At 38.0% G+C, this 25,141-nt stretch overlaps 1 protein-coding gene across 2 annotated transcripts in view; it reads right to left on the bottom strand.

Moving 5' to 3' along the window:
• Positions 1–11,993: 11,993 nt before the first annotated feature.
• ITGB1 (integrin subunit beta 1) overlaps positions 11,994–25,141 on the bottom strand; it is a 57,824-nt gene continuing 44,676 nt past the window's right edge. For both annotated transcript variants that reach the window (XM_025396492.1, XM_025396491.1), the window contains exons 12-16: positions 23,441–23,679; positions 23,001–23,223; positions 21,789–22,021; positions 19,931–20,097; positions 11,994–13,233 (exon numbers count right to left, since the gene is read on the bottom strand). In XM_025396492.1, the coding sequence (XP_025252277.1) occupies positions 13,168–13,233; positions 19,931–20,097; positions 21,789–22,021; positions 23,001–23,223; positions 23,441–23,679 (928 nt within the window). In that variant the 3' untranslated portion in view covers positions 11,994–13,167. The remainder of the gene's footprint in view (positions 13,234–19,930; positions 20,098–21,788; positions 22,022–23,000; positions 23,224–23,440; positions 23,680–25,141) is intronic.

The raw sequence follows: 25,141 nt of genomic DNA, 5'->3' as shown, positions 1-25,141 counted from the left end.
GCATTCTGTCTCATTAAGACAGAATTCAAACTTTCTGTGAAGAGAAAGTCCCCCCATTTCTTGGTGTGCTTCAGGACCTCCGTATTCTTTAGATTTGGAGGCACCGCCCATTGAGGAGCTGGCTGCGGTGTTACAGTGAGGAGGAGGAGGAGGAGGAACTCTAGGCCAGGGGCGGGGTACCCGGATCCAGTGACCTCAAGGACTGCTCAGATGGAGTCAGTGTGGCAACAGAGCCTGTCAGCTCGGGAGGCCTGAGTGGAGGGGAGAGAACAGTGCTGCTCTAAGACCCAGCCCCTCCTCATGGGGGAGGGAGCAGCAGGGCTTGGCTCTCAGCTGCCTGGCAGGCGTGGAAAAGCTCCTTGTGACTGGGTGGCTCTCATGGCCTCTCCCAGGGCCTCCAGTGTTGTTAGCATCTCTACCAGCTCCTCTTGTTGCCTGGAGAGTCTGGATCTCTCTTCTTTCAGTTCTTAAATCAGGGACGTGAATTTCTCCATCAGCACCGCATTGGTGCTATTCACCTTCTTGTAAGCATCTACAAAGCCGGGGGTGTTGAAAGACTTTTTCTGTACCCTGACATCTTTTAAAGATGCCTCAGTCTCTACAATCTGTTTTCTTGCCAGTGAGCTGGCATTCCTCCTTCACCTGTGAACGCAGTGTTTCTGCAAGTTGCCTTTCATCTCTTACACAGAGTCGGTTCCTAAGAGACAGACAAAGTCAATAAAAGTAAAAGACTCAGCAGTAAACCCATGAGGTGTGGACACACCACTGTCTTCCGATCGAGGCTGTGGAAAGTGACTTGAGGACTCGGGTCACGGGGTGGCAGCCCCACCATCTCCTCATCCAGCTTCCCAGGAGTCAGCGCAGGGTCCAGCTCCACAGAAGATCGCAGCTCCTCCATGGCACCACAGGCACCATAGGGCTCCGCCCAGTAACCGTGGATCCCACAGCCACAACAGACACCAGAGAACACCCTGACATTCCGCCTGGCATCCAACCAGCAGCGGGCACCCTGAATTGGTCAATTGTATGATCGGCTAGAGGGAGAAATTTGTAAATAAAGCATACTTTTCTCTATTATTGTTTAACAGGAATACTATTCTGTTTTCTTATTCTTTTATATTAATAAAAACTTAAAATATAGTGAAGTGTGCAGATGTTAACTGCATGATTTCACAAATTTTTAAAATTTTATATTCCTTTCAGTAGCCAGCAGCCCTCTCAATGTATGGCTCATGTCCATTAACACAGATAATCTCCCCTGCAACTTTTCAGATAACACTGTCCACCCCTCCACAGCGGCCCCTGTTTTTGATTCCTGTCAACATACATCAGTTTGGCCAGTTCTTCAACTTCGTAACAATTAGAGAGATCACAATGTGCACTTTCTTGTCTGCCTTCTTTGCAGAAAGATACCTCCTTATTCCACAGACTTTGATCAGTGGGTGTGTGGGAATCCAAGGCAGACCATGAAATGAGGCACACTGATCTATGGGTGAGTTCTTTTGATGTCCTCAGAGAAGACATCCAGGTATAAAAGTCCATAGCTCAGAACATGGTTTTCTCTGTAATATAATGGGGAAACTTTTATCTTAGTATTATTTATTCTTTAATTTTGTGATTCATAAAGCTGATGGTTTTTTATAGAAAAGGCTTAAATATTAGTTTCCCATTCAATTCTCTGAATAAATTGACTTTCATTTACTTGCTATTATCAGTTCTCAAGCTATATATCATTATATTATCTAGTCATTTTAGACCAAAACTTTAGTAATTCATATTCCTCAGGAATAGGATGTTTTATTTCTAAATTTTCATTCAACGTACTCAGTTTTGCTTGTTTTATGTTCATAAAACAATGCCTAACTACTAGTTTAAAGGTACCTTTTCATAGTGTAGGTAATTTAAATATATATATATATGTAAATACATAAACTAGTTTTAAATTCTTCAGTAAGAAATGAGGATTTTTTTTCTTTAACTCAAAACCTGTGTTAGAGAATTTAATCTCACATTCCTACAAAATATCTAACAGTCTTACAGTATTTTCTAAAGACCTCCTCGTCTCAGTTATAATTTTACAAATTTCAAATGAAAGGTATCAGCACTTAAGCATATGCTCATGCTTAACAAATTTCAAATTAGAGGACAGTTAACAAATTTCAAATTAAAGGAGAGTGATGAGGCTGCCATCATGTTTAAAATTAAGAAAATTAAAGTGAAGATAGTGATTTGATGATCCTAATTCTTTGTATACAAAAATATTATTTCCAAGAACTAGGCAAGCATAAGTGCATCTGTGTCCATTCATTCTTTCTGCAATATGATTCATTTAAAATACCCCTTCCCCTTTCATTGATAATGGAAATATATACCAACTCATTTAGTTAGAATGAAAATTTTGGAGTTTTTGAACCTCACCAAGCCCTGATTTCTGTGCTTGCGTTTTCATTTCCTCCCCACCAAACTATGTCATAGACACTTGTTATGAAGAGATAAATGTGAACACATTAAGGTTTCTTGTTACCAAGCCACAGAGACTAGGATGATAATAAGAAAGTGAAACCTGTTTAGCAAGCCAGCCTTTGCTCTATTTTATTATTGGGTTAATCAGGAAAACTGGTTCTGATGCAGGACTGTTTGGATTTCCCAGTAACGACAGTTCGGCATTTGTGATGAAGCTACTCTGAGGTTTTCTTACTACTATACTTTGAAATAATAAGAAGTGCACGTTTCTCTTGTAATAAAAATGTATATGGACAGCAAGGGAACTAGGACAGCTAAAGCAATTTTGAAAAACAAGAATGCCATCTCTACTTTAACACTTACTACATACCTAATAAATTCCACATGGTATTGGCAAATGGATAGACTTATCATTCAATGGGACAGAACAGTCTCAATCAAACAAATATGCTCAACTGATGTTTGAAAATACACAAAAGCAATTCATGAGAGGAAAGCCAGCCTCTCCCTCAAATGGGCAACTGGACATCCATAGGCAAAATAAACAAAAGCCAAATAACCAAACCTTGACCTAAACACCTGCCTTGGGCCATTCAGGCTGCTATAACAAAATGCCATGAAGTGGGTGGCCTATAAACAACAGAAATGTATTTCTCACAGTTCTGGAGGCTGAGAAGTCCAAGATCAAGGCACTGTCACATTGGGTGTCTGCCAAGGACCCATTTCCAGGTTCATAGACACTGTGATCCTCTGTTTCCTTGCTGTGTCCTCAGATGGTGGAAGGGACAAACAAGCTCCCTCAGTCCTCTTTAATAGGGCATTAATCCCATTCCTGAGGGCTCTGCCATCACCCAAAATGCGTTCCATATCCAATGAGCAGCTGCCCGGCCTGCAGGACAATCTGTGGTTAACAAGCCCCAGGACAGGACACATCCTCAACCTGGCTTCCAGCCCTTACCGGATGGGGACAAGATTAAAAAAAAAAAAAGTATAATAATAGATAAAGCCCAGGACAAACTAGAAAACTTCAGGAGTGTATTTGTGGCACTGGAATTTCAAGGAGTTGAGGACATCATTACATCTTTCAATTAAACTAGTTACTTGGGACCTATCGGGGACATGAAAGTTCTATTCAGTGTCTTTTTCGAGAGCCAAGGTGGTGTATTCTAAGAAGTAAAGCATATGCCTTGGGTGTTATTAGTAACATGTTAACTCTGAAGGGAACAAGGAATATCCTAGCAAGGTCTTACATTTTGACCTTAGTCTGTGTGGAGATATGTGATTTTGATTTAATGCTTTGGAGGTCTCTGATGCAAGAGATTCCTGGAGGGTTTGTTTGATGTGAATGGGACAGTTTTCAGATTTACAATAAATATGAAGATGAAGCCAGTTGTTGACCAGGACATCCCGTGCTAAGATGACTGCCTGAAGTTTCGACCAGTGGTGGTTTTGGGGTCCTGTCCTTTTTTAGGGATATCCTGGCTAAGGGATGGAAAACAACAGCTTTCCATAAGCTTCACCAAGGATGATTAGCGGTGACGTTTGCATGGTCTACGACTCCCATTACTGTTCACTCCGTTAACCCCACGGGGCTTCCCAGGCAGTCAGGGAGTCTAGGGGAGGAATGAGCTCCTGGTATTTGGCAAGGGACTTGGGCCAGAGGAAGCTGCCCACGCTGGCAGGTGGAAGTATCAGGGGGCCCAGGTTTTGCTCCATCCTGCCTTAAGGAGGCCTAGGTAGCTGTGCCAACCTTGTGGGCTGCAGTTTCCATGACCCAAAGCATAAGGGGCAGCTGCGTCTGGAGGGTGAAAGGCTCAAGGACTCTCAGAGTCTCCCATTTCCAAGACAGCCCAGTAGGCAGCGGTCCTTTGTTGTTCCAATGGTGGATACCAGGGGGCTAAGGGGGTAATATCTTATATCAGAAGCTCCAGGCAACTAATGGCCATCCTAAATAGTCCAAAGGCTCCAGGAGGCATTGCAAAAGGCTGCCAAAGCTTCTCCAGTGGAGTTTTTTGAGGCCATTCACAGGAGTGTCTAATGACTTTAAAGTAAAATTTGTAAATGAGGAATACATTTCCACCAGAACTCAAAAGTACTAAAGTACTTTAAAGTATTACATGAATCTCCTGGAGGAGGACATCCTCCCTGCGCTCCTGGAGAAGGGGGATGATGCTAAGATCTCGTCTGCAAAGGTCACGTGCGATAACAGAGCCAGGGAGACCTCCTAGGCGGTCTGAAAAGCTGCACTGGGTCCCTGCAGAAGGGGAGGTAAACTGAAGCTGAGAGGCAATGGAAATGAGCACTAAACAGAACCGTCAGCCAAACCCTTAAGAGCAAAGGATTTACCAGGTAACTGAATAAAATTAGCAATTTAAATGAATTAGGTATTGACTATGGCAGGCCTAATGGGTGGGACCACAGCATTAAGGTTGCAGTAATCCATCATCATGAGGTGCCCTTTCTATATGTATGTGTGTGTATGTATATATGTATGTATTTTTTTCAGATTTGGGAACAGAAAAATTGGGCTGTTGAAAGCAGCAGTGAGGATAATCACCTCTTTATTAGGTTTTATAGAATTAGTTTTAATCATTGAATGCCTTGTTTCAACTTACATTGGGTAACATAAATTATCTTAACTGGAGGTTCACAGGGTCACATTTTAACCAAGTTTTTAAGTGCCGAAGACTTAATTATTATTTATTGTGTCAGACCTTCCATCTATGCCCAATGTAGTATATTTTACATCGATAGATATATGACTATGGAAAACTTAGGCAAGGCTAAAGTGAGGCATAGTCATTTTATAAAATTTCATATGTAGTTATCTTCTCAGGCTTATGGGAGCAGTGGAATTTAGTGGAATCCCCTGGCTTATAATTTGAACATCCAGCTCATTAAGTTCATGAATTATTTTCAATTAGTGCATATTAACATTGTTAAAGTTAGAACCTATGTTGTAGAAGTATAAAAGTCAATCAGTGCCCTTTGTTAAATTCTTCAGTATATAAATATGTTAATTTTAAATTTCTAACTGGATTTGATTATATTAAAACCGTAATGAGGTACCACTTCACACTTACTAGGATGGTTCTAATTTTTAAAAAGCGGAAAGTAAGTGTTGGCAAGCATAGAAATCAGAAACCAGAATGCACTGCTGGTGGGAATGTAGTTTAGTTTATTATATATTTACATCAAAATATTATCTATAAACATATTATTTTTTACTTTCTCCTGTATCCAGAGGTTTGTTCGTAAATCAATAGGTGATCTGAGGCTAGCATTATGTTTGGTACACTGGCGTTTGCTTAGTCCTTGAAGTTCCTCTCTTTTTCCCACTTTTGACTTGTAGCTAGCTGCCTAATCCGACATTCTTCTTTTCTTTCCCATTTTTTTCTTTCCTATTTTTCTTTCATTTGTTTTAGGTTTCTAGCCTCCTGAAGCTGAAGTTTTCTTAGTCTCTGGTTGATAAGAGCAACCAAGGGAGGCGGAAGTGGGTACTCTCTGGTATGGCTGCTCTGACCCCAAGATAATCAGTCCCTTTTTTTCCTTTTAAGTAAAATCTTTAGAATAAATTGCAATCTAGGTGACTACAAACTTTTGGTCCTTTTCCTCTCTTTGGATGTTTTACCTGACAAGCCCCTGCAGGACCAAGTAGCCCCCTGTTGCTTTGTCCTTTCAGATTGTTACCTAAAAAAAACTAGGGAGGGTACTGGCCTTGCGGGCAGCTGCTTCCCTTTCCAGGGTTTCCCACTTGACCTCTGAGGGTCAGAGGGAAGAGGAGCAGAAGGAATGTGGCAGCGAGGGAAGTGCCTACCTCAGCACTGCCTCCTCCAGGGCACCATGAGGATTCAGGTGTCTGAGTCAGGGCTGGGCAACTGGATCCTTTCACTGCTCCCAAGTCACCCCTACAGCGAAGCCCAGTAACACCCTCTCCAACCATAACTAAGGGGAAATCTTGACTCCCCTGGAGCCTGTTGCATGTATCCAGTTTATTAGTTTTTGGTGTTGAGTCGTATTAAATTGTTTGAATATACAATCTGTGCATTCACTTGTCGATGGACATTGGGTTGTTTCCAATTATTGGCTATTATAAACAGACTTGCTAGGAACACTGTGTAACAATTCTTTGTGTGGACACTTGTTTTCACTTCACTTGGGTAAATGCTCAAAAGTAGAATGGCTGACTCAAATGTTAAGTCATATGTTTAACTTTTCAAGAACTGCCAACTTGTTTTCCAAAGTGGTTGCACTAGTCCACATTCTAAGTAACGCTAAATCACAGTGCCAGTTGTTCCATGTCCTTGGAAACCATTTAAATTACAGCCACTCTAGTGAGTGTCTAATGGCATCTCATGATTTTGTCTTTCCATTTGCTTGTTTTTTTGCCATTCATCTTCTCTGGTGGAGCATCTGTTCAAATATTTTGCCCAGTTTAAATCTTTTAGGGGGGTCTTCTTATTCTTGTTTTAGACTCTTAAGTGATCTTTATGTGTTCTAGAAGTCCTTTATCAGACAATACGCTTTGCTAATATTTTCCCCACTATGTCTTGCCTTTTCATTTTTTTTTTTTTTTTTGCAATTAAAGCCACTTTGTTTCAGTGGCATTAATTACCTTCACAATGTTATGTGACCATCGCCACTATTTCCAAAATTTTTAACCATCCCAAACAGAACTCTACAGCCATTAGCAATAACTTCCCACTTCCACCACCCCCCAGCACCTAGTAACTGCTGTTCTGTCTGTAGGGAACTTACCTATTCAAAGTATTTCATGTAAGTGGAACACGTATTTGTCCTTTTGTGTCTATTTATTTCACTTAGCATAACATCTGCAAGGTTCATCATGTTGTATGTATCAAAACTCTATTCCTTTTATGGCTGTATAATATGCCACTGTCCCATATATGATGCATTTTCTTCATCCATTCACTTTTCAATGGATATCTAGGTTGTTTCCAAGTTTTGGCTACTGTGAATAATGCTGCAATTAATACGAGCATATAAGTATCTGTTCAAGCCCCTACTTTCTTTTGACTATACATCTAAAAGTATAAATGAAGGGTCATATGGTAATTTTATGTTTAGCTCTAAGGGAGTGCTGAACTGTTTTCCACAGTGGTTGTACCACTTTACATTCCCACCAGCAGTGCATTCTGGTTTCTGAGTTCTATGCTTGCCAACACTTACTTTCCACTTTTTAAAAAGTGGAGCCATCCTAGTAAGTATGAAGTGGTACCTCATTACGGTTTTAATTTGCATTGCCCTGATGACTAACGATTCTGAGTCTCTTTTCAAAATATGTTAGCCATTCATGTATCTTCATTAGAGAAATTAGTAATGCTGTGCCCATTTTTAATTGGACTTTTTGTTAAATTGTAGTTCTTTATATATTCTGGTATTAATCCCTTATCAGATATATAAGTTGCCTTACTTTTTTTGATAATGTCCTTTGATGCACAAATATTTTTAATTTTGTGCATAAAATTTTTTTAATTTTAATTTTGATGAAGTCCAATTTATCTTTTGTTATTCATGCTTTTGGTGTCTTAAGAACCCTTTGGCAAATTAAAGGTCATGAAGTACACCCCTATGTTTCTTCTAAAAGTCTGATGGTTTCAGCTCTTATATTTAGATATGTCACTGATCTATTTGGAGTAAATATTTGTATATGGTGTGAGTTAGGGCTCTGAATTCACTCTTTTGCTTGTGGAAATCCAGTTATTCCAGCATCATCTGTTGAAAAGATTTTTCTTTCCTCATTGAACAAACTTGGAAACCTTGTCAAAAATCATTTGGTCACAGATGTATGGTTTAGACAACTCCTGAGTTGTAAAAGGAAAGAGAGAAACAGAGATGGTAACTATAGTATGTTTGTTACTGAGGGGAATGACCCAGAAGAGGGGAAAATTGATGATGCAGGAGAGGAGAGAACTGCTTGTCTTAGCAGGCAATAGGTGATGGAGTTTGCAAGAGGAATACAAGTGGAAGGTCTGGCCTTGGAGAATTTATCTAGAAGAATTGGCAGGAAGGCCAGTATGTCACTGCAGATGCTAATAGGTAGGTGGGCACAGCAGCAAATTACAGAAATGAATCCATCTACTCAACAAATACTTATTGGTTGCTTACACCTTACTTTGTGCCAGATATTGTTCTAAGGATACAATTGGTATTTTCAGCCATTTAAACTTTAGCCATTCTAACTGGTATCTAATGATATCTCACTGTGACTTTAATTTGCATTTCCATTTTTTTCTTTTCTGATTTTTTTGCCATTGATCTTCTCTGGTGAAGTATCTGTTCTGTTCTGAGGGTTCTCTGGTGAACCCTTATACATTGCTGGTGGGAATGTAAAATGGTGCAGCCACTGTGGGAAACAGTTTGGCAGTTCCTCAAAGAGCAAAACACGATTACTGTATGATCCAGTGAATCTACTTTTAGGCATATAAAGAACTGAAGGTATGAACTTGAACAGATACTTATATGCCAATATTTATTGCAATATTATTCGTAAGAGCCAAAAGGTGGAAACACCCCAAGTGTCCACTGAAAAATGAATGGATAAATATACTATACACAGGCAATGGAATATTTAGCCACAAAAGGAGTGTAGTTCTGATACATGCTACAACATGAATGGACCTTGAAAATGTTCTGCGAAGTGAAGTATGCAGACACAGTGAATCAAAACACAGGTCCCTGTGCTCATGGAGCTACCACATTTAAGGATAAGAAAGCAATACCAAACACAAAGGACTATGGCAGGCTTGAGGATCTGAAAGTTGAACTGGACTGTGGATGTTTGGGCAACACCATCAAATTTATGTTTAAAATGGCTGCTAGGGGGCCCGTCAGTGGTTACTGTAGAAAATCTGAAGGTTTCTTTACCTCCCAGGAATAATTTTGGTCAGTAAGCAACATTAGTGTAAGTTTTCACATGTAAAGTCAATATATCAACTACTGCAGATAAAAGTGAAGACAAATGTGTCTTCTGTAAACTTGCAGTAAAGCAATGGATTAAATTCTGGGATTTAAATCTTCTGAATAGTGTTTCCTCTCTCAAACTGATCCATAAGTAAATTGTTTATATGTCCATCTGTTTTAGAATCCAGAATAAGTAGAAAGTCAAATAAAATTTATTATTACTGATGACTTTTTATGGAAACTCTATACCCTCAAAAATTTAAAATCTTAATTAAAAGTCTAGTGAAGACTTAACTGTAGAAGCAAATGAAGATAAGAATTGCCGTATCAGTGAACTTAATACTTGTCTCATGGTTCTCCTACCATTTTTGTACTCTAAAGGTTCACACTTAGATGACATACCACCCTCAGAGCAGTGGAGATTTGATGGGCTACTTAATCTAGACCTAAACCACCTTGAAAATCTGCTCCCACTCATCACTCAGAAGTCACTTCCACCTATCCCTAAATTCTCAGAAGAATCCTGAGTCATGAGAGAAATTCTAAAGTCCCAGTGAAGGATCTTTACAGGTTGAAAAGGAGTCCTGAGGAGATACTCATTTTGTTTCTGAACTTCTTTGAGCATATCAGATCAGAAATATCTAGGCCTTAATGAAGTCATGTCTTTCGCAGTGACACGGATGGAGCTGGAGGCCATCACCCTAAGTGAAGTAATTCAGAAACAGAAAATCAACTATCACACGTTCTCACTCGTAAGTGGAAGCTAAACAATGGGTACACATGGACATACAGAGGGAAAGCACAGACTCCCGGGACTCCAAAAGAGAGAGGGTAGTAAGAGGGTGAAAGGTGGAAAATTACCTATTGACTATAATGTCCACTACTAAGGTGATGGGTACACTAGTAGCCATTATGCAGCATGTCCATGTTAACACACCTGCACATGTACCCCTGGAATCTATAAAAATGAACGTTTAAAAAATGTAAACATTAAGCCTCCAAGGGATAAAGACAAATGGCTTCTACTTCAGGTTCTCTCTCAAACTGCAGTGGGCAACAGAAAGGAAAAATTCCAGGTAAAAACAAAAAGCTGACCACAGGTGACTTTTTAAGTGGTATTATGAACTGTTCTTGTGGCTCAAGGTCTTACCTGGGTGTCTGTATTAAGGAAATTCATAAAGTAAGACTGGAAAAGAGTAAGAAAACTTTGTAAAATGTCATGGAATCACTGTAAAATATGCCACTATTTGACATTAGCCAAATAATGTACTCATGATACTTAATATTTTGTAAATTTCTATAGTATAAATGGAAAAAAATTCTGATTGTTATTTTGCTTCCTGGACTCTTGCTTTTTGGAAAGTGTTTCACTGGAGATCAAAAAGTACTGTTGCTGGGAAAATAAATATTTTAGTGATGAAGTTTTATGTGGCTTCAGTCAAAGCATCTCAATGTGTGGTGTGTATATCTACATATAGATAGATATACTATTATCAATTTCTCAGACTATATTTTGAAATTGCCAGTTTCAAGCCTAGAATTACTCAAATGTCAAACTGAGTCATCCAATTTAAGTATTTTAGGATCTTACGGTCAGCATGAGAAATAAACTGGTACGCAATTCCTCCAACTTCCAACAAAGGGATTCCTATAGTTAGAAAATCTTTTTGTCTGCTATACATTATAATATAAAATCTAAAAATTCACCATCTTCCAGCCTCCACCACGTGTTTGGGAAAAAAAAAATATGTACATATAGAAGATATGCTTTGTTACTTTGTTCTAATATATTTTTAAAATACCATTATAAGAGCAGAGTTCTGGAGCAGAAATATGCAATTCAACTTTATTGATTATGCCTAAGGCATAGGGAAATGAATTAAGTGGAATTATGGATGGTGGTAAACAAGATGAAACAGGGTGACAGAGAATAATAAATATAATTTTTTGATGGATCTTACAAACTATTAGTAAAAATGTGTAATTCTCACCTCAAAGATGCTTTAAGCTATGAAACACATTTAAATGGAGTAACTAAAAGAAGATCAATTAACAGGATGTGAAGGGATTGTATAAACGTGAGAGGCTAGCAAGGCTGAAACCTTTTCTCCTCCAAATATTTCTGACATTTGTTGTATGCTTAAGAAAGGAGCATATATTTCTTCTAATAAGCTTTACACAAGTAGTTCTTATGGATATATCCTTTCAAACATAAACCAAAGCCAAAGAAAAGTAAAATTTTTCCTAATTTTTCTTATCAGAAAAGTTAACAATCCCCTATCTTAAATAAACTGATACAGTTTCCAGCACCTACTAATGGCTCTAAGATGTTCATAAATTTAATTCTGCTTAATGTTGGGATGAAATCTGTCTCCCAGCACAGCAGCATAAGGATCTATCCACCATTATTCAGAGAGCCCAAGGACAGTCTTCAAGTCTCTATTTTACCATACCATTCTCCTTATGTTCCTAGTACATTTTTTTAAAGAATTATGTTTTAGCTTCATAAGTGAACTACCCACCAACCAGAAATGCTTTTCCTCAACTTCTTTAATCTATAAAAATTTCATGCACACAACCTGATAAAATACATCAGAGTCAAGACATCCGATTTAAGTATTTTAGGCATATTTAATAAATAACTTCAGTAAATAGCACTGTAAAAAGTGAACTGTTAAAACTAAAGGCACTTAAAACAAGAATGTGACTAGTATGAAACAAGATGGGCAACTCAAATGGTGAGAAGTAAACATACAGTGGTCTGCTATGGCACTAATTCGAAGTAAGACTCGCATAGGTGAGAGCTGTTGCATAGCCACGGTACAACTTCACATGTTCATTAAAAAGGCAGATTGACCGCTAAAACTTCAAAGAAAAAGTACTCATAAAAAAAGTCTTACCCAAAATTGCAAACAAATACATTAAAAGATTAGAAGAGGTGATAAAAAGCACCAGACATTAAACAAAATAAAAATAATAAAATAAAATAAATTCATCTTGAAAGGTCCCCATTCAGCAAATACTTTGCAAAGTATGGCCTTTATGTAAATAGTGCTAAATCAAGGACTTTTTAGCAGAAAATTGCTCGGTTCTTATACCTAAGGCTTGAATTTGTAAAGTGAAGGCATAAAAGTTACCAAACATTAAGTAACTCTTAAAATGGCACACAGGTTTTAAAGCTATTGGTTCTTCCTTCCTAACTCTCTGAATTTTTCCCATGGCCTGTGGAGATCAACTATTTCAAACCTATTTTACACCAGCAACTCTAAATGTACTTGTCTTTCAGATATGTCATCAGTCATGTCTAACAGGCAAATAGCAAAATAACAGATTTAAAACAATCCTTAACTAGCTAGCAGGACATTTACTTTGGATTCTGCGTAACTGCAAACTGACATATTTGTAAAGCTAAAAATCAGTTTTAATACATGATTAACAGAAACTCTCATCATGCTCATTAACTATTGCCCTTTCAATCACTGTAGAAATATCACTTAATCCAATAAGCTTGATTTCAATAGTCCAGGAAGAAAAGGTCAAAAAGGCACAATGTGACCTTAGCTGACAAGAATAACCATCCTGTCTCAAGTCTTTTGTCAGTCTCTGGCATGAATTACATTATTTTCAAAATAATAAAACATTTTAAAAATTATACATATTGTACATTTTCAAAACCTGCACATGAGCCAAACCATGGCAATATTGCCCTAAAGCTACCTAACTGTGACTATGGAAATTGCTACTTTGCATTCAGTGTTGTGGGATTTGCACAGGCAGTACTCATTTTCCCTCATACTTCGGATTGACCACAGTTGTCACGGCACTCTTATAAATAGGATTTTCACCCTAAAAAAAAAAAAAGAAAAATTATCACTCTACTAAAATTATATAAAATAATTTTTATAAATCAAGACTAAGAGTTGTAATCATCTTAAGAAGTCATTTCTATTTTAGTTGTCCAGATATCACAGTTGTTTTAAAGGTATTAATAATGGCTTATATAAAAATAGAAAATGGAAGCTTTGCTTTACAAGTCTAATGATGCCCCTATCTGGTGCTATTTCATTCTTGAGTCCTTCCCTCCATTGAAGGCTTAAGAATGTTCTCCATGGCACAGAATGTACTGTCATCGTGGATTCTCTCCTCTCCTTTGAATTAGTCTGTAATGCCTGCCTTAAGGAAGCCTGAACTCTGCTGCCATCACTGCCTGATTTGTATCCCTTTATTGTGAACAGAAGGCGCCTGCTAATCAAAACGGGAATCCTTGGCTTTCACTGCTGGGAGGGAGGTGTGCTTCTGGGGTCTCCTACAGAAGTTACTAATTTAGAGGGTAAGGCTGCCATTGTGTCATGGACAGCACTGTGCCCCACCAAGTCACACTGCCAAATGTGCTTAGAATGTTAGATAATTACCATTCCTTATGAAATAGTTGTTATTCTTCAATATCATATTGGTGAAATGTCCTATTGCAATGCTATAATTTAGTAAACAGTATGAAATCAAGGCTAGCAAGCAGGCTCCAAGCCATAAACACAAGAGATCTTTCAAGATCCAAAAATATACTGACAGTGATGTTTTCAGCAGAAAAAAACATATCACTGTATCACCATTTTCCTTAAAAATTCTCTTATACTGCAAGTGCTACATGTATATACTTGCTATAGCATTCTTTTTTCTCCTGTTCTTATAAATTGAAAGCAGGCTTGAAAGCCAAGTGAGAAGTGTGACCAAATAACACTTTAGCAGAGCAAATTACAGTGAGTACAAATCAAAAATACTTGTTAACTACCAGGAAAATTTTTTTTCAGGAAAAAATTAAGATTTTGGAATGTTGTTCAGTTTTATATCTCACTATAGAACCAACTGCAGGTGATTTTTTAAAAAATAGAAAGCATCTAAAAACATTTTTTGATCTAAAAGTAAATTTTGTTTTTAAATTTTATTCACACTTCATTGCAGACTGTATTTGGATCTGCCTTTTGGTGCCACAATTTCTGCCCTCAAGGAAGGTATAGTTTGGTGGGTGAGAGACATGAAAATAAGGCACTCTGATAAAGTTTACAATAGAGTTATGAACATAATCTGGGAATGGTATAAGAAAAAAGTTATCAACTTTAAGAAGATTAAGGAGATTTTCATTGTGAAATTGACTATAGATAAATTATTGGCTGGTAAACAGAAATCTATGCAAGGTCAAGGTGTAGGGAAAAGAATGGGACATTTAAATAGAAATATATATAGTTCAGAAGCTTTTAGAGTTAGGGGAGGGCAGGCGCAGTGGCTCATGCCTGTAATCCCAGAACTTTGAGAGGCCGAGGGGTGGATCACTTGAGGTCAGGAGTTTGAGATCAGCCGGGACAACATGGTGAAACCCTGTCTCTACTAAAAGTACAAAACTTAGCTGGGTGTGGTGGCGTGTGCCTGTAATCCCAGCTACTCGGGAGGCTGGGATAGGGGAATCACTTGAACCCCGGAGGCGGAGATTGCAGTGAGCCAAGATCGCAGCACTGCACTCCAGCCTGGCCAAAAGAGCAAGACTCCATCTCAAAAAAAAAAAAAAAAAAAAGAGTTAAGGGGGCATATGTTTTGAGGTGAGGAGACAAAGGAAGAACGGCCCTAGAAGCCTTGCTATGAAGTCTGACCTTCATCCTGTAGGTATCCCATACCACCAAGGGAAAAATGTAGCATATAAAAGGCTGGGTGGGTCCCACAAGACACCAAATAAACCTCTGTTGATTTCAGCTCAGCAGCTCATGTGATACCAATCAGAACCTGACAACATGACTCAGTCCTCATCACTCCCCCTCCTCAAAATACACCTTGAATGGTTGCTGCAGAAACATGGACAAGCTCAGGATCCCTCAAACAGCATATGATGTGGATGACAAAACTGTGTACATCAAACTCTCAGCTCTAGTCCCAACTGAAGCTAATACATTATACAGTTTTGAGAGCAGACATTTCAAAATGGGGGTCAGGAAACTGGATTCTAGCAACTACCGTCTTAAAAAGCCAGAGTGCAAATAAATTACACTCCACATTTATATCCTATCCGATTTGAGGCTAAGTGCTACGCATTCCTTCAAATATGTTGGGAAAATAAATTACCATCTAAGTTTCTTTAAAATAATATATTTGCTAAATCTAGTATTTAATACTCAAGAATTATAAGGGAAGGACAAAAAAAAAAAGAAAACAAAAAATAAAAAAAGCCCTATACAGATGAGTCCAAAGTGTAATTTATATGGAAGAACTTACCTTTGGAGAAAAATCTGTCTTGTCATATACACAAACATTTGTATTTATTATTTCAAAGTCCATTCAAACAAAAGTTTAACATGCAAGGTTAGAGGTAAAATTAAGCTCACTATCTGCATTAGGCATCATTTTAAATGAAGGTGAACTAAAATAATTCAGATTAGTTTCCATCATTCAGAGTGCACCACCCCCCCCCACCCCAATAAAATCCACATCAAGAGAACAGGGTTATATTATGAAAGGAAGCCCTCAAGCTCAATAAAATGTCATCTTTGTGCTCACTCTGGAATGGCTGACAGTGGTAGCTACAGAACCATTTCTATAATGTATTAAATATGTAATGCAGAACTGTGGGAGATTTGGGATCCACATTTAAACCTGCATAGAGCAGATGAGGACAGACCATTTTTTTAACCCACTCCAACAGTTAGAAGCTGGTAATGTGACATGTTCTTTTTAATGTTCCTACATGGTAGTCTGGTGCCAAAGTAATTAGTGCCTACCCATTATTTCAAAAAGTTTAATGACGTAATTGACTGGCAAACCTTGGTCCGTATCAGAAAAGTTTTTTACAATCCGTGATGTAATTTCTTGATGCTCCTTCATTTATTTCAATTGTTAATTTCTACTTTTTCTTGAGAAAACATCTCTTAAAATAATCTGTAGCCATCAAATTGCCTGGACTTCAATAATGCATACAGAAATGTTTACCAAACTTTTGCTTCTTGAATTACATAAAATGCTTATTTTAGCAACATTTTAGCCATATATACATTATAAACATTAAGTTTAAGTAACATTTACTCATTATTTCCTTCAAAATACAATTAAAGGTATAGCAAGGGTGAAAATTTCACCTCAGTAGGTCAGAAATTTTTTCTCCTGCGAGAAATAACCACACGAAATTGTCAACATTTGCCTATTTTTGACCTACAACTAAAGAAAATAATATCTATTAAAAAAAAAAAAAGCCTGGCAATGTCATTGGCTAATCAGTTTTCCTCTAAAAATGACTTTCTGTAAAGTACTAAGTGAGAACGAGAAAAATGTGTTGTCTCAGACTAACACAAATTTGTACCAACCTGCTCGTATGTTAAATTTGAATATAATTTTCTGCCAACAAATTTAAGTTTAAAAAGTCTTACGATTTACTTAGAAATAAAAATCTGACAAGTTAATGATTTCTAATGTTATCAGTACTTCCCATATCACTTGTAACTATTAAACATTCCTGTCCTTTAAGCTCTTATTCATGATCAGTTTGTAAGCACTCTCTCAACAGTCAATAAGCACAACTGCAGCACTGGGTTCCATGTATTAAAGTGATGTCCCTAATATGATGTTTGCCAACGGCAGCAGTGTTAACTCTGACAGAGTAACAACAAATTGTAAAGAGGCTGTAAATCTCTATAAAGAGTGATCTACCTCTTCCTAACCAGGTAACAGGGACTTCTGAAGATACATAACTGCTACGAAGTACAATGCCGTAGACAAGAACATGGACTCTGGAGCCCAACTGCCTGGGTTCAAATTTCAGCTCTCTGACTGACTAGCCATGGGAACTCGGTCAAGTTACATAACCCTTATGTGTCTCAGTTTTCTCATATGTAAAACATTCCTACAACTTTCACTATGAAGATTAAATATAGATTAAGAGTTTAGAATCATGCCTGAGACACAATGATCTGTATGTGTCACCAACACTGTCTTTATCTGCACAATAAGGTAGGCAGTGAGAAAAGTGGAAATCTTCCAGGCCCTATTATAGTCAGACAGTTGGGAAAAGGAGGAAGAGTTCTCAATCACCAGTCAGGAGAATTTAGTTCTAATCACAATTAACCTTTGTTATCAGAGTTTTAGGGGCTTGCATGATTATATTAGAATATGCTGGAAACATTTCATGAAAATTCAGGTATGAAGTTATAAACTTACATTTGAAAATTAGAATCATTCTCACATACACAGACACACTCACATATATATATAATATACATACATATATATGGTCTTCTGGCTTTTAATGAAATTTCAAGTTATATTCAAGAAACTGATCTCAAATCTTTTGAGAACCAATAATGATACTGTAGTTGCATACCATACAAATATCACACTAGGTTACCTTTAATTTTCTATTCTGCAATTTGGATTTCATGATCAATTTTCACTATCTGACCCTAAAATTTACTCATAACAAATTTGTTATTTAAGGATAATACTGGTGGGGCACAGTGGCTCACACCTGTAATCCCAGCACTTTGGGAGGCCAAGGCAGGTGGAACACCGGAGGTCAGGACTTCAAGGCCAGCCCAGCCAACATGGTGAAACCCCGTCTCTACTAAAAATAAAAAAATTAGCCTAGTGTGGTGGCAGGCACCTGTAATCCCAGATACTCGGGAGGCTGAGGCAGGAGAATCGCTGGAATCTGGAAAGCAGAGGTTGCAGTGAGCTGTCATCACACCACTGCACTCCAGGTTGGGCGACAGAGCAAGACTCTGTCTCAAAAAAAAAAAAAAAAAAAGAAAAAGAAAAAGAAAAAAGGATAATATTATTCTAGGAATAGGACTGTTGTGAGGATTAGAGCTGACAGGCTGATTTCATACACTGGAGTGCATTTGCCAAATACAACCACCCCATACAATACAGAGTACTGACTCCCTGTGACAGATGAGAAGTGAAGTGGTTCAATGCTGTTCTGCTTACTAAGTGGAAGAGGTGGGATTTGACCTAATGTCTAACTAATTGCAAAGCACATTCTCTTTTCACTACAACATAGCTGCTGTTCTATATCACATTACTTATTTTACAGTCTTTCTAAGAAAAACGCGAAGTTAACACACAAAAAGAAAAGCCACAATAGCGATATTTAAAGCCAGACTTAAAAAAAGACCAGCAATAGTGATAAGGACACACAGTGCAGTAAAAAAGATAAAAGTTCACATGCAAAGGCAGAAAGTGAAGGAAAATACGAACGGCAAATTTAGAGACCAGCTTTACGTCCGTAGTTTGGATTCTTGAAATTATTAATAGGACTCTTGTAAATCGGATTTTCTTGCTAAAGTAAAAGAAATAGTTTCTAATGATTTCATCAGAAAAAAAAAGGACATTTATAGTGTTCAAACACTATAAAGGGAATTTTTTTTCTATTTCTACCCTTCTGCAATTTATAATTTAAAAAATTGATAATTTTTAAAAACCCAAGGAAATTGTAGTAAAGTGCAACTAACTACAATTCATTTACAATTTTAAAATACTGAAGATTGTCATTGCTTTCCTGTATCAAAAGATGGATACACAAAGGCCAACATTTGGTTACCCCACCCTCTGACTCCTTATTTCAAAGCTCTAAAAATGCTAACATAAACTTTCAGTCACTTAGGGCTTTTAAGATTTTTATAGGCTAAGGTTTACTGAGATACAATTTTCATAGAGGAACACACATCTTTTTAAAGTACATAGTTCTGTGAGTTTTCAAATACATAAATCTACCCACAATCAAGATCATCCCCAGGAAGACTCCTTACGCCCTGTTGTGGTCAACCCTTTCCCCCGTTCCAGCCCCTAGCAACCACTGATTTTTGCCCCTACAGTTTTGCTTTTCCAGAATATCTTCTAAATGGAATCATACTGTATACAGCAGGGGTGTCCAATCTTTTGGCTTCCCTGGGCCACATTGAAAGAAGAATGATTATCTTGGGCCACACATAAAATACACTAACGATAGCCGATAAGCTTTAAAAAAAGTCACCAAAAAAAAAAAAAAAAAAAAAAAAAACCTTACAATTTCTAAGAAAGTTTACAAATTTGTGTTGGGGCCACATTCAAAGCTGTTCTGGTCTGCATGTCCTGGCCCACAAGCTGCAAGTTGGACAAACTTGGTATACAACCTTTTGAATCTGGCTTTCATTGAAGGTTCTTTGTTTTTTTGTTTCTTTTTTTAAAGAAAGAAATAGCTTTCCATTGAATAGCTGGCTACACAGATAACATTATTTAGGATTCTGCCCCACATTAGATGAAAAGGCAGATTTAGGATCGAAACTATTAAAGAAATAAAAATACTGGCCACAGTAACCAGAATATACATGCTTATAATCAATGTTTTGTTTCAATGGGATATATTTAGGATGCTTTCTGTTTTTCACTAAATGCAAATTCCTTGAGTAACTTTTGGGGGAATAAAACACTTAAAAATGACTTTAATGATCACCCTGACAGTTAATATATAAGTCTTAGGAGTATTACATTTACTTTATGAGCCACTTTGCTTTTTAGATGTTTTGTAACTTACCGTGTCCCATTTGGCATTCATTTTCTCCTTTTCAAATTTAGCAAACTCCCTTCTGTCATGAATTATCATTAAAAGCTTCCATATCAGCAGTAATGCAAGGCCAATAAGAACAATTCCAGCAACCACACCAGCTACAATTGGAATGATGTCTGGACCAGTGGGACACTCTGGAAAATAAGAAGGTTATAATAAGTACCACAAAGCTGGGCAGTATCTTATTAAAAAAAAATACAGGAATAAACACCCAAGAGAGTGAACGCACACTATCCCAAAGAATCTATAAAATAGCTTTTAGAACTAACAAGTGAGTTTACAAGCTTGCAGGATACATAATCAATGAACAAAAATCATGTACTTTTCTATATATATAATTTATTTCCACATATTGAAAACAGAAATTTTTAAACAGTAATATTTACTATAGAATGAAAAAGCATGAAAAACTTACATATAAGTCCAACAAAATATATGCAAAATTTGCATGTTAAGAATTACTAAACACTGATAAAAAGAGATCTTTCAGACTGAATAAATGGAGAGATACTCCATGTGCAGGAGTTACAAAACCTAATACTGTTAAGATGTCAATTCTTCCCAGTTTGATCTATAAACTCAATAGTATCCCACTCAAACTCCTGGCAGAACTTCTGTAGCAATCAGCAAGCCAATTTAAAAATTAACGTGGAAGGCAGTGAACTAGGGGAAGTGTCTCAAAAACACTTTTGTAAAATAATAAAGTTGGAAGACTCTTATTACCTGCTTTCAGGGCTAGCTATAAAGAAAGCTACAAGACCACGTGGTATAGCTAACGGACAGACACTCAGATACATGGAACAGAATAGAGTCAGAAACAGGCCTACACATGTAAGGTCACCTGATTTTCAACAAAGGTGGAGAAAGGACAGTCTTTTTTCAACAAATGCCCCTAGAACAAGTGGACACTGATACGAAAAAAACTGAGCCTTTTGTCACACACTAAGAATAACTAAAGATGAGTTACAGATCTAAATGTGACACCCCAGAAACTATAAAACTTCTAGAAAAAAACACAGGAGAAAAATCCTTAAAATCTTGGGTTAGGCAGAGTTCTGAAAGACAATGTAAAAATAAGAGCCACAAAAGAAAAACTTGGTAAACTGTACTTAATCAAAATTAAAACCTGTGGTGTTCAAAAGACACTTAAAAAAATGAAACGATAAGGAGGCACAGGCTGGGAGACAATATTTGCAAAACACCTAGATGATAATTCAAAACACTACAGGACTCTAAGAACCTGGCAGCTTCTTACAAAGTTAAACATATGCTTACCATATGCTCCAAAATGCCACTCTTACTATTTACCCAAGAGAAATGAAAGCTTATGTTTACACAAAAACATGTACACTAAGGTAGAAAATTCTAAAGAATCTACAAAAAGGCTACCAGGAAAACTAAGATTAAAAAAAAAAAAAGTTTCACCTTCAGAGAAGTTGAACAAAATCAACACTTTATATTAATATCCTTTAACAAATTATCTTTCCTAGTATTCAAACTTAAATCAAGCTCTAATTTTAAAATCATCAATCATAAAAAAAAACTCTTACTACGCACTTGGTGTCAGGCATCGTTCTAAGTGTCTTATATAAATCACTGCATTTAATCTTCAAACTCTCCACTTAGAAAACTTAAAAGTGGAACTCTGTTTTCCTTATTTCTTATACAGTTAATTAGGTAATATTTTAAGCTTTGAAAGATGAAAAATTTCCCAACTTGACCTAAAATATTCCAGCTGGAGACTGTTTCTGGATGTTAGGCCTAAATAAGCAGAAACAAGACATACAAGATATGAAAAGAATGTTTGCAATCATCGCATTTCTACCTGGATTCTCCACAACATGAACCATGACCTCATTGTTCCCATTCACTGAATATGTAAAATAGAACCAACAGTCGTCAACATCCTTCTCCTTACAATGGGACACAGGATCAGGTTGGACTGGCTGGGGTAATTTGTCCCGACTTTCTACCTTGGTAATGTTAAAATAGGAACATTCCTGTGCGCATGTGTCTTTCTTTTCTCCTTTATTGAAGGCTCTGCACTGAACACATTCTCTGTTAAAAAAAAAACCATATTATTATATTTAAATTTTATTATTTCAATAAATATTTGCTTAAACATATTTCCCATGCTAAACTCTTGTGACCAAATTGAACAAACGGCTATGAAGGAGGATCTGAATAAATGAAGAGGTGCATTACATTTGTGGATAGAAAAATTATGTAAATAGATGCTAATTTCCATAATAAAAGATTTATTACAGTTCAAATTAAAATGCTATTAATAAAAGATAGTAAAATAAATTAGCCCTATCACATATTAAATATGTAACATAAAATCATAATAATTTTTTTTTGCCATGGAGTCTTGCTCTGTCGTCCAGGCAGTGCACAACCTTGGCTCACTATAACCTCTGCCTCCCGGGTTCAAGCAATTCTCATGCCTCAGCCTCCCAAGTAGCTGAGATTATAGGCACACACCACCATATCTGGCTAATTTTTGTATTTTTAGTAGAGATGGGGTTTCACCACATTGGCCAGACTGGTCTCAAACTCCTGACCTTAAGTGATCCACCTGCCTCGGCCTTCCAAAGTGCTGGGATTATAGGTGTGAGCCACTGTCCTCGGCCAAAATCATAATATTTAAATAATTTAAATATGTTATTAGTATAATAATCCTTCCAGAGGAAAAATCTTTAATTTGGCTTAGTTTTGTCAAAAGATAGTAATTAAGAAATTGGTAATGACAAACTAAATCTTAATTGCCAAAATAAAGGTTACCATGTAAATTCAATTATCTACCACATTCAGATCAAAATAATAGTACAACTCTCACATGACACACTTCATACCATGTAATACATACTAGCTGTTGAGAAAAAACTTTTAGGAATTAAAGAGTAGGCTTCCACGTGGCAGGCATTTTATTTATAGTATATTCTAATACTGGCACTGTTCCGGTTCTAGTAACAATACAGGCTTAGGAGAGCCAAGAGGAAGTATCAACTATTTCAAGCAATTAGGAAATACTTACTTATGCTCAGCACAGACACCAAGGCAGGTCTGACACATCTCACATGTTTGCCCTTGGAACTTCGGATCTGTACACTTACAGACACCACATTCGCAGATGCCCCGGCCATTACAGATCTGTCCGTTGCTGGCTTCGCAAGTACTAGTATCCAAAGAACAGTCACATGCACTGCCAGTGTAGTTGGGGTTGCACTCACACACACGACACTTGCAAACACCATTTCCTGCAATTAAGCATATCATGTCTCAAACTAATGGTAAAAATATACAATCACAGTATTGACTGAAAAGTAAAATAAGCAACAACGTGTGAGAAAGTATACCTGGGGCAGAACTGACCCTCGAGCTACCCCTTTTCTACTTATGCACCAAGTAAACTCTAGATTTTTTGTGGCATTAGATGAGATCACGTCTTACAACCACTTCAGGTCCTTTACTTACCTCCACAAATTAAGCCATTGGATCTATCACAGTTGAAATTATCACACTCGCAGAATTTGCCAGAATAAATTTCATTTGTATTATCCCTCTTCCTACAAACACACTGTCCACAAACGCACTCTCCATTGTTACTGCAGATTTCTGAACTGTTTTCTTTTCTGCAGTAAGCGTCCATGTCTTCACTGTTAACTTCATCTGTGCTGCATTCACAATGTCTACCAACACGCCCTTCGTTGCACCTGAAGAAACATTCCAAAATTGCAATCACACAAAACAAAAATAATTTAAGAGGTTCCAAGATGGCCTAATAGGAATAGCTCCAGTCTACAGCTCCCAGCATGAGCAATGCAGAAGATAGGTGATTTCTGCATTTCCAACTGAGGTACTGGGTTCATCTCATTGGGGCTTATCGGACAGTGGGTGCAGCCCACAGACTGTGAGTCGAACGAGGGTAGGGCATCGCCTCACCAGGGAAGTGCAAGGGGTTGGGGAATTCCCTTTCCTAGCCAAGGGAAGCTGTGACAGTACCTGGAAAATCAGGACACTCCCACCCTAATACTGTGCTTTTCCAATAATCTTAGCAAATGGCACACCAGGAGATTATATCCCGCGCCTGGCTCGTAGGGTCCCACGCCCACGGAGCCTCGCTCACTGCTAGCACAGCAGTGAGATCGAACTGCAAGGCGGCAGTGAGGCTGGGGGAGGGGCGTCCACCATTGCTGAGGCTTGACTAGGCAAAGAAAGCGGCCGGGAAGCTTGAACATGGCTCAAAGAAGCCTGCCTGCCTCTGTATACTCCACCTCTGGAGGCAGGGCAGAGCTGAACAAAAGGCAGCAGAAACTTCTGCAAACTTAAACGTCCCTGTCTGACAGCTTTGAAGAGAATAGTGGTTCTCCCAGCATGGAGCTTGAGATCTGAGAACGGACAGACTGCCAGCTCAAGTGGGTCCCTGATCCCCAAGTAGCCTAACTGGGAGACATCTCCCAGTAGGGACCGACTGACACCTCATACAGCCAGGTGCCCCTCTGAGATGAAGTTTCCAGAGGAAGGATCAGGCAACAACATTTTCCGTTCTGCAATATTTGCTGTTCTGCAGCCTCCATGGGTGACACCCAGGCAAACACGATCTGGAGTGGACTTCCCGCAAACTCCAACAGACCCGCAGCTGAGGGTCCTGACTGTTAGAAGGAAAACTAACAAAGAAGGAAAACTAACAAACAGAGAGGACATCCACACCAAAACCTCATTTGTATGTCACCATCATCTGCAGCTGAGGGTCCCGACTGTTAGAAGGAAAACTAACAAACAAAAAGGACAACCACACCAAAACCCCATTTGTACGTCACCATCATCAAAGACACCCACGGTAGATAAAACCACAAAGATGGGGAGAAACCAGAGCAGAAACGCTGAAAATTCTAAAATCAGACACCTCTTCTCCTCCAAAGGGACACAGCTCCTCAACAGCAACGCAACAAACCTGGACGGAGAATGATTTTGATGAGTTGAGAGAAGGCTACAAAAATGAGCGGTAATAACAAACTTCTCCGGGCTAAAGGAGGGTGTTTGAACTCATTGCAAAGACGCTAAAAATTTTGAAAAAAGATTAGACGAATGGCTAACCAGAATAAACAGCATAGAGAAGACCTTAAATGACCCGATGGAGCTGAAAACCATGGCACAAGAATTACGTGGCACAAG

Source organism: Theropithecus gelada, chromosome 9 (assembly GCF_003255815.1).
Source record: "Theropithecus gelada isolate Dixy chromosome 9, Tgel_1.0, whole genome shotgun sequence".
In the NCBI taxonomy this organism is placed as follows: domain Eukaryota; kingdom Metazoa; phylum Chordata; class Mammalia; order Primates; family Cercopithecidae; genus Theropithecus; species Theropithecus gelada.
This window is presented reverse-complemented; position numbering and strand designations above follow the sequence as displayed.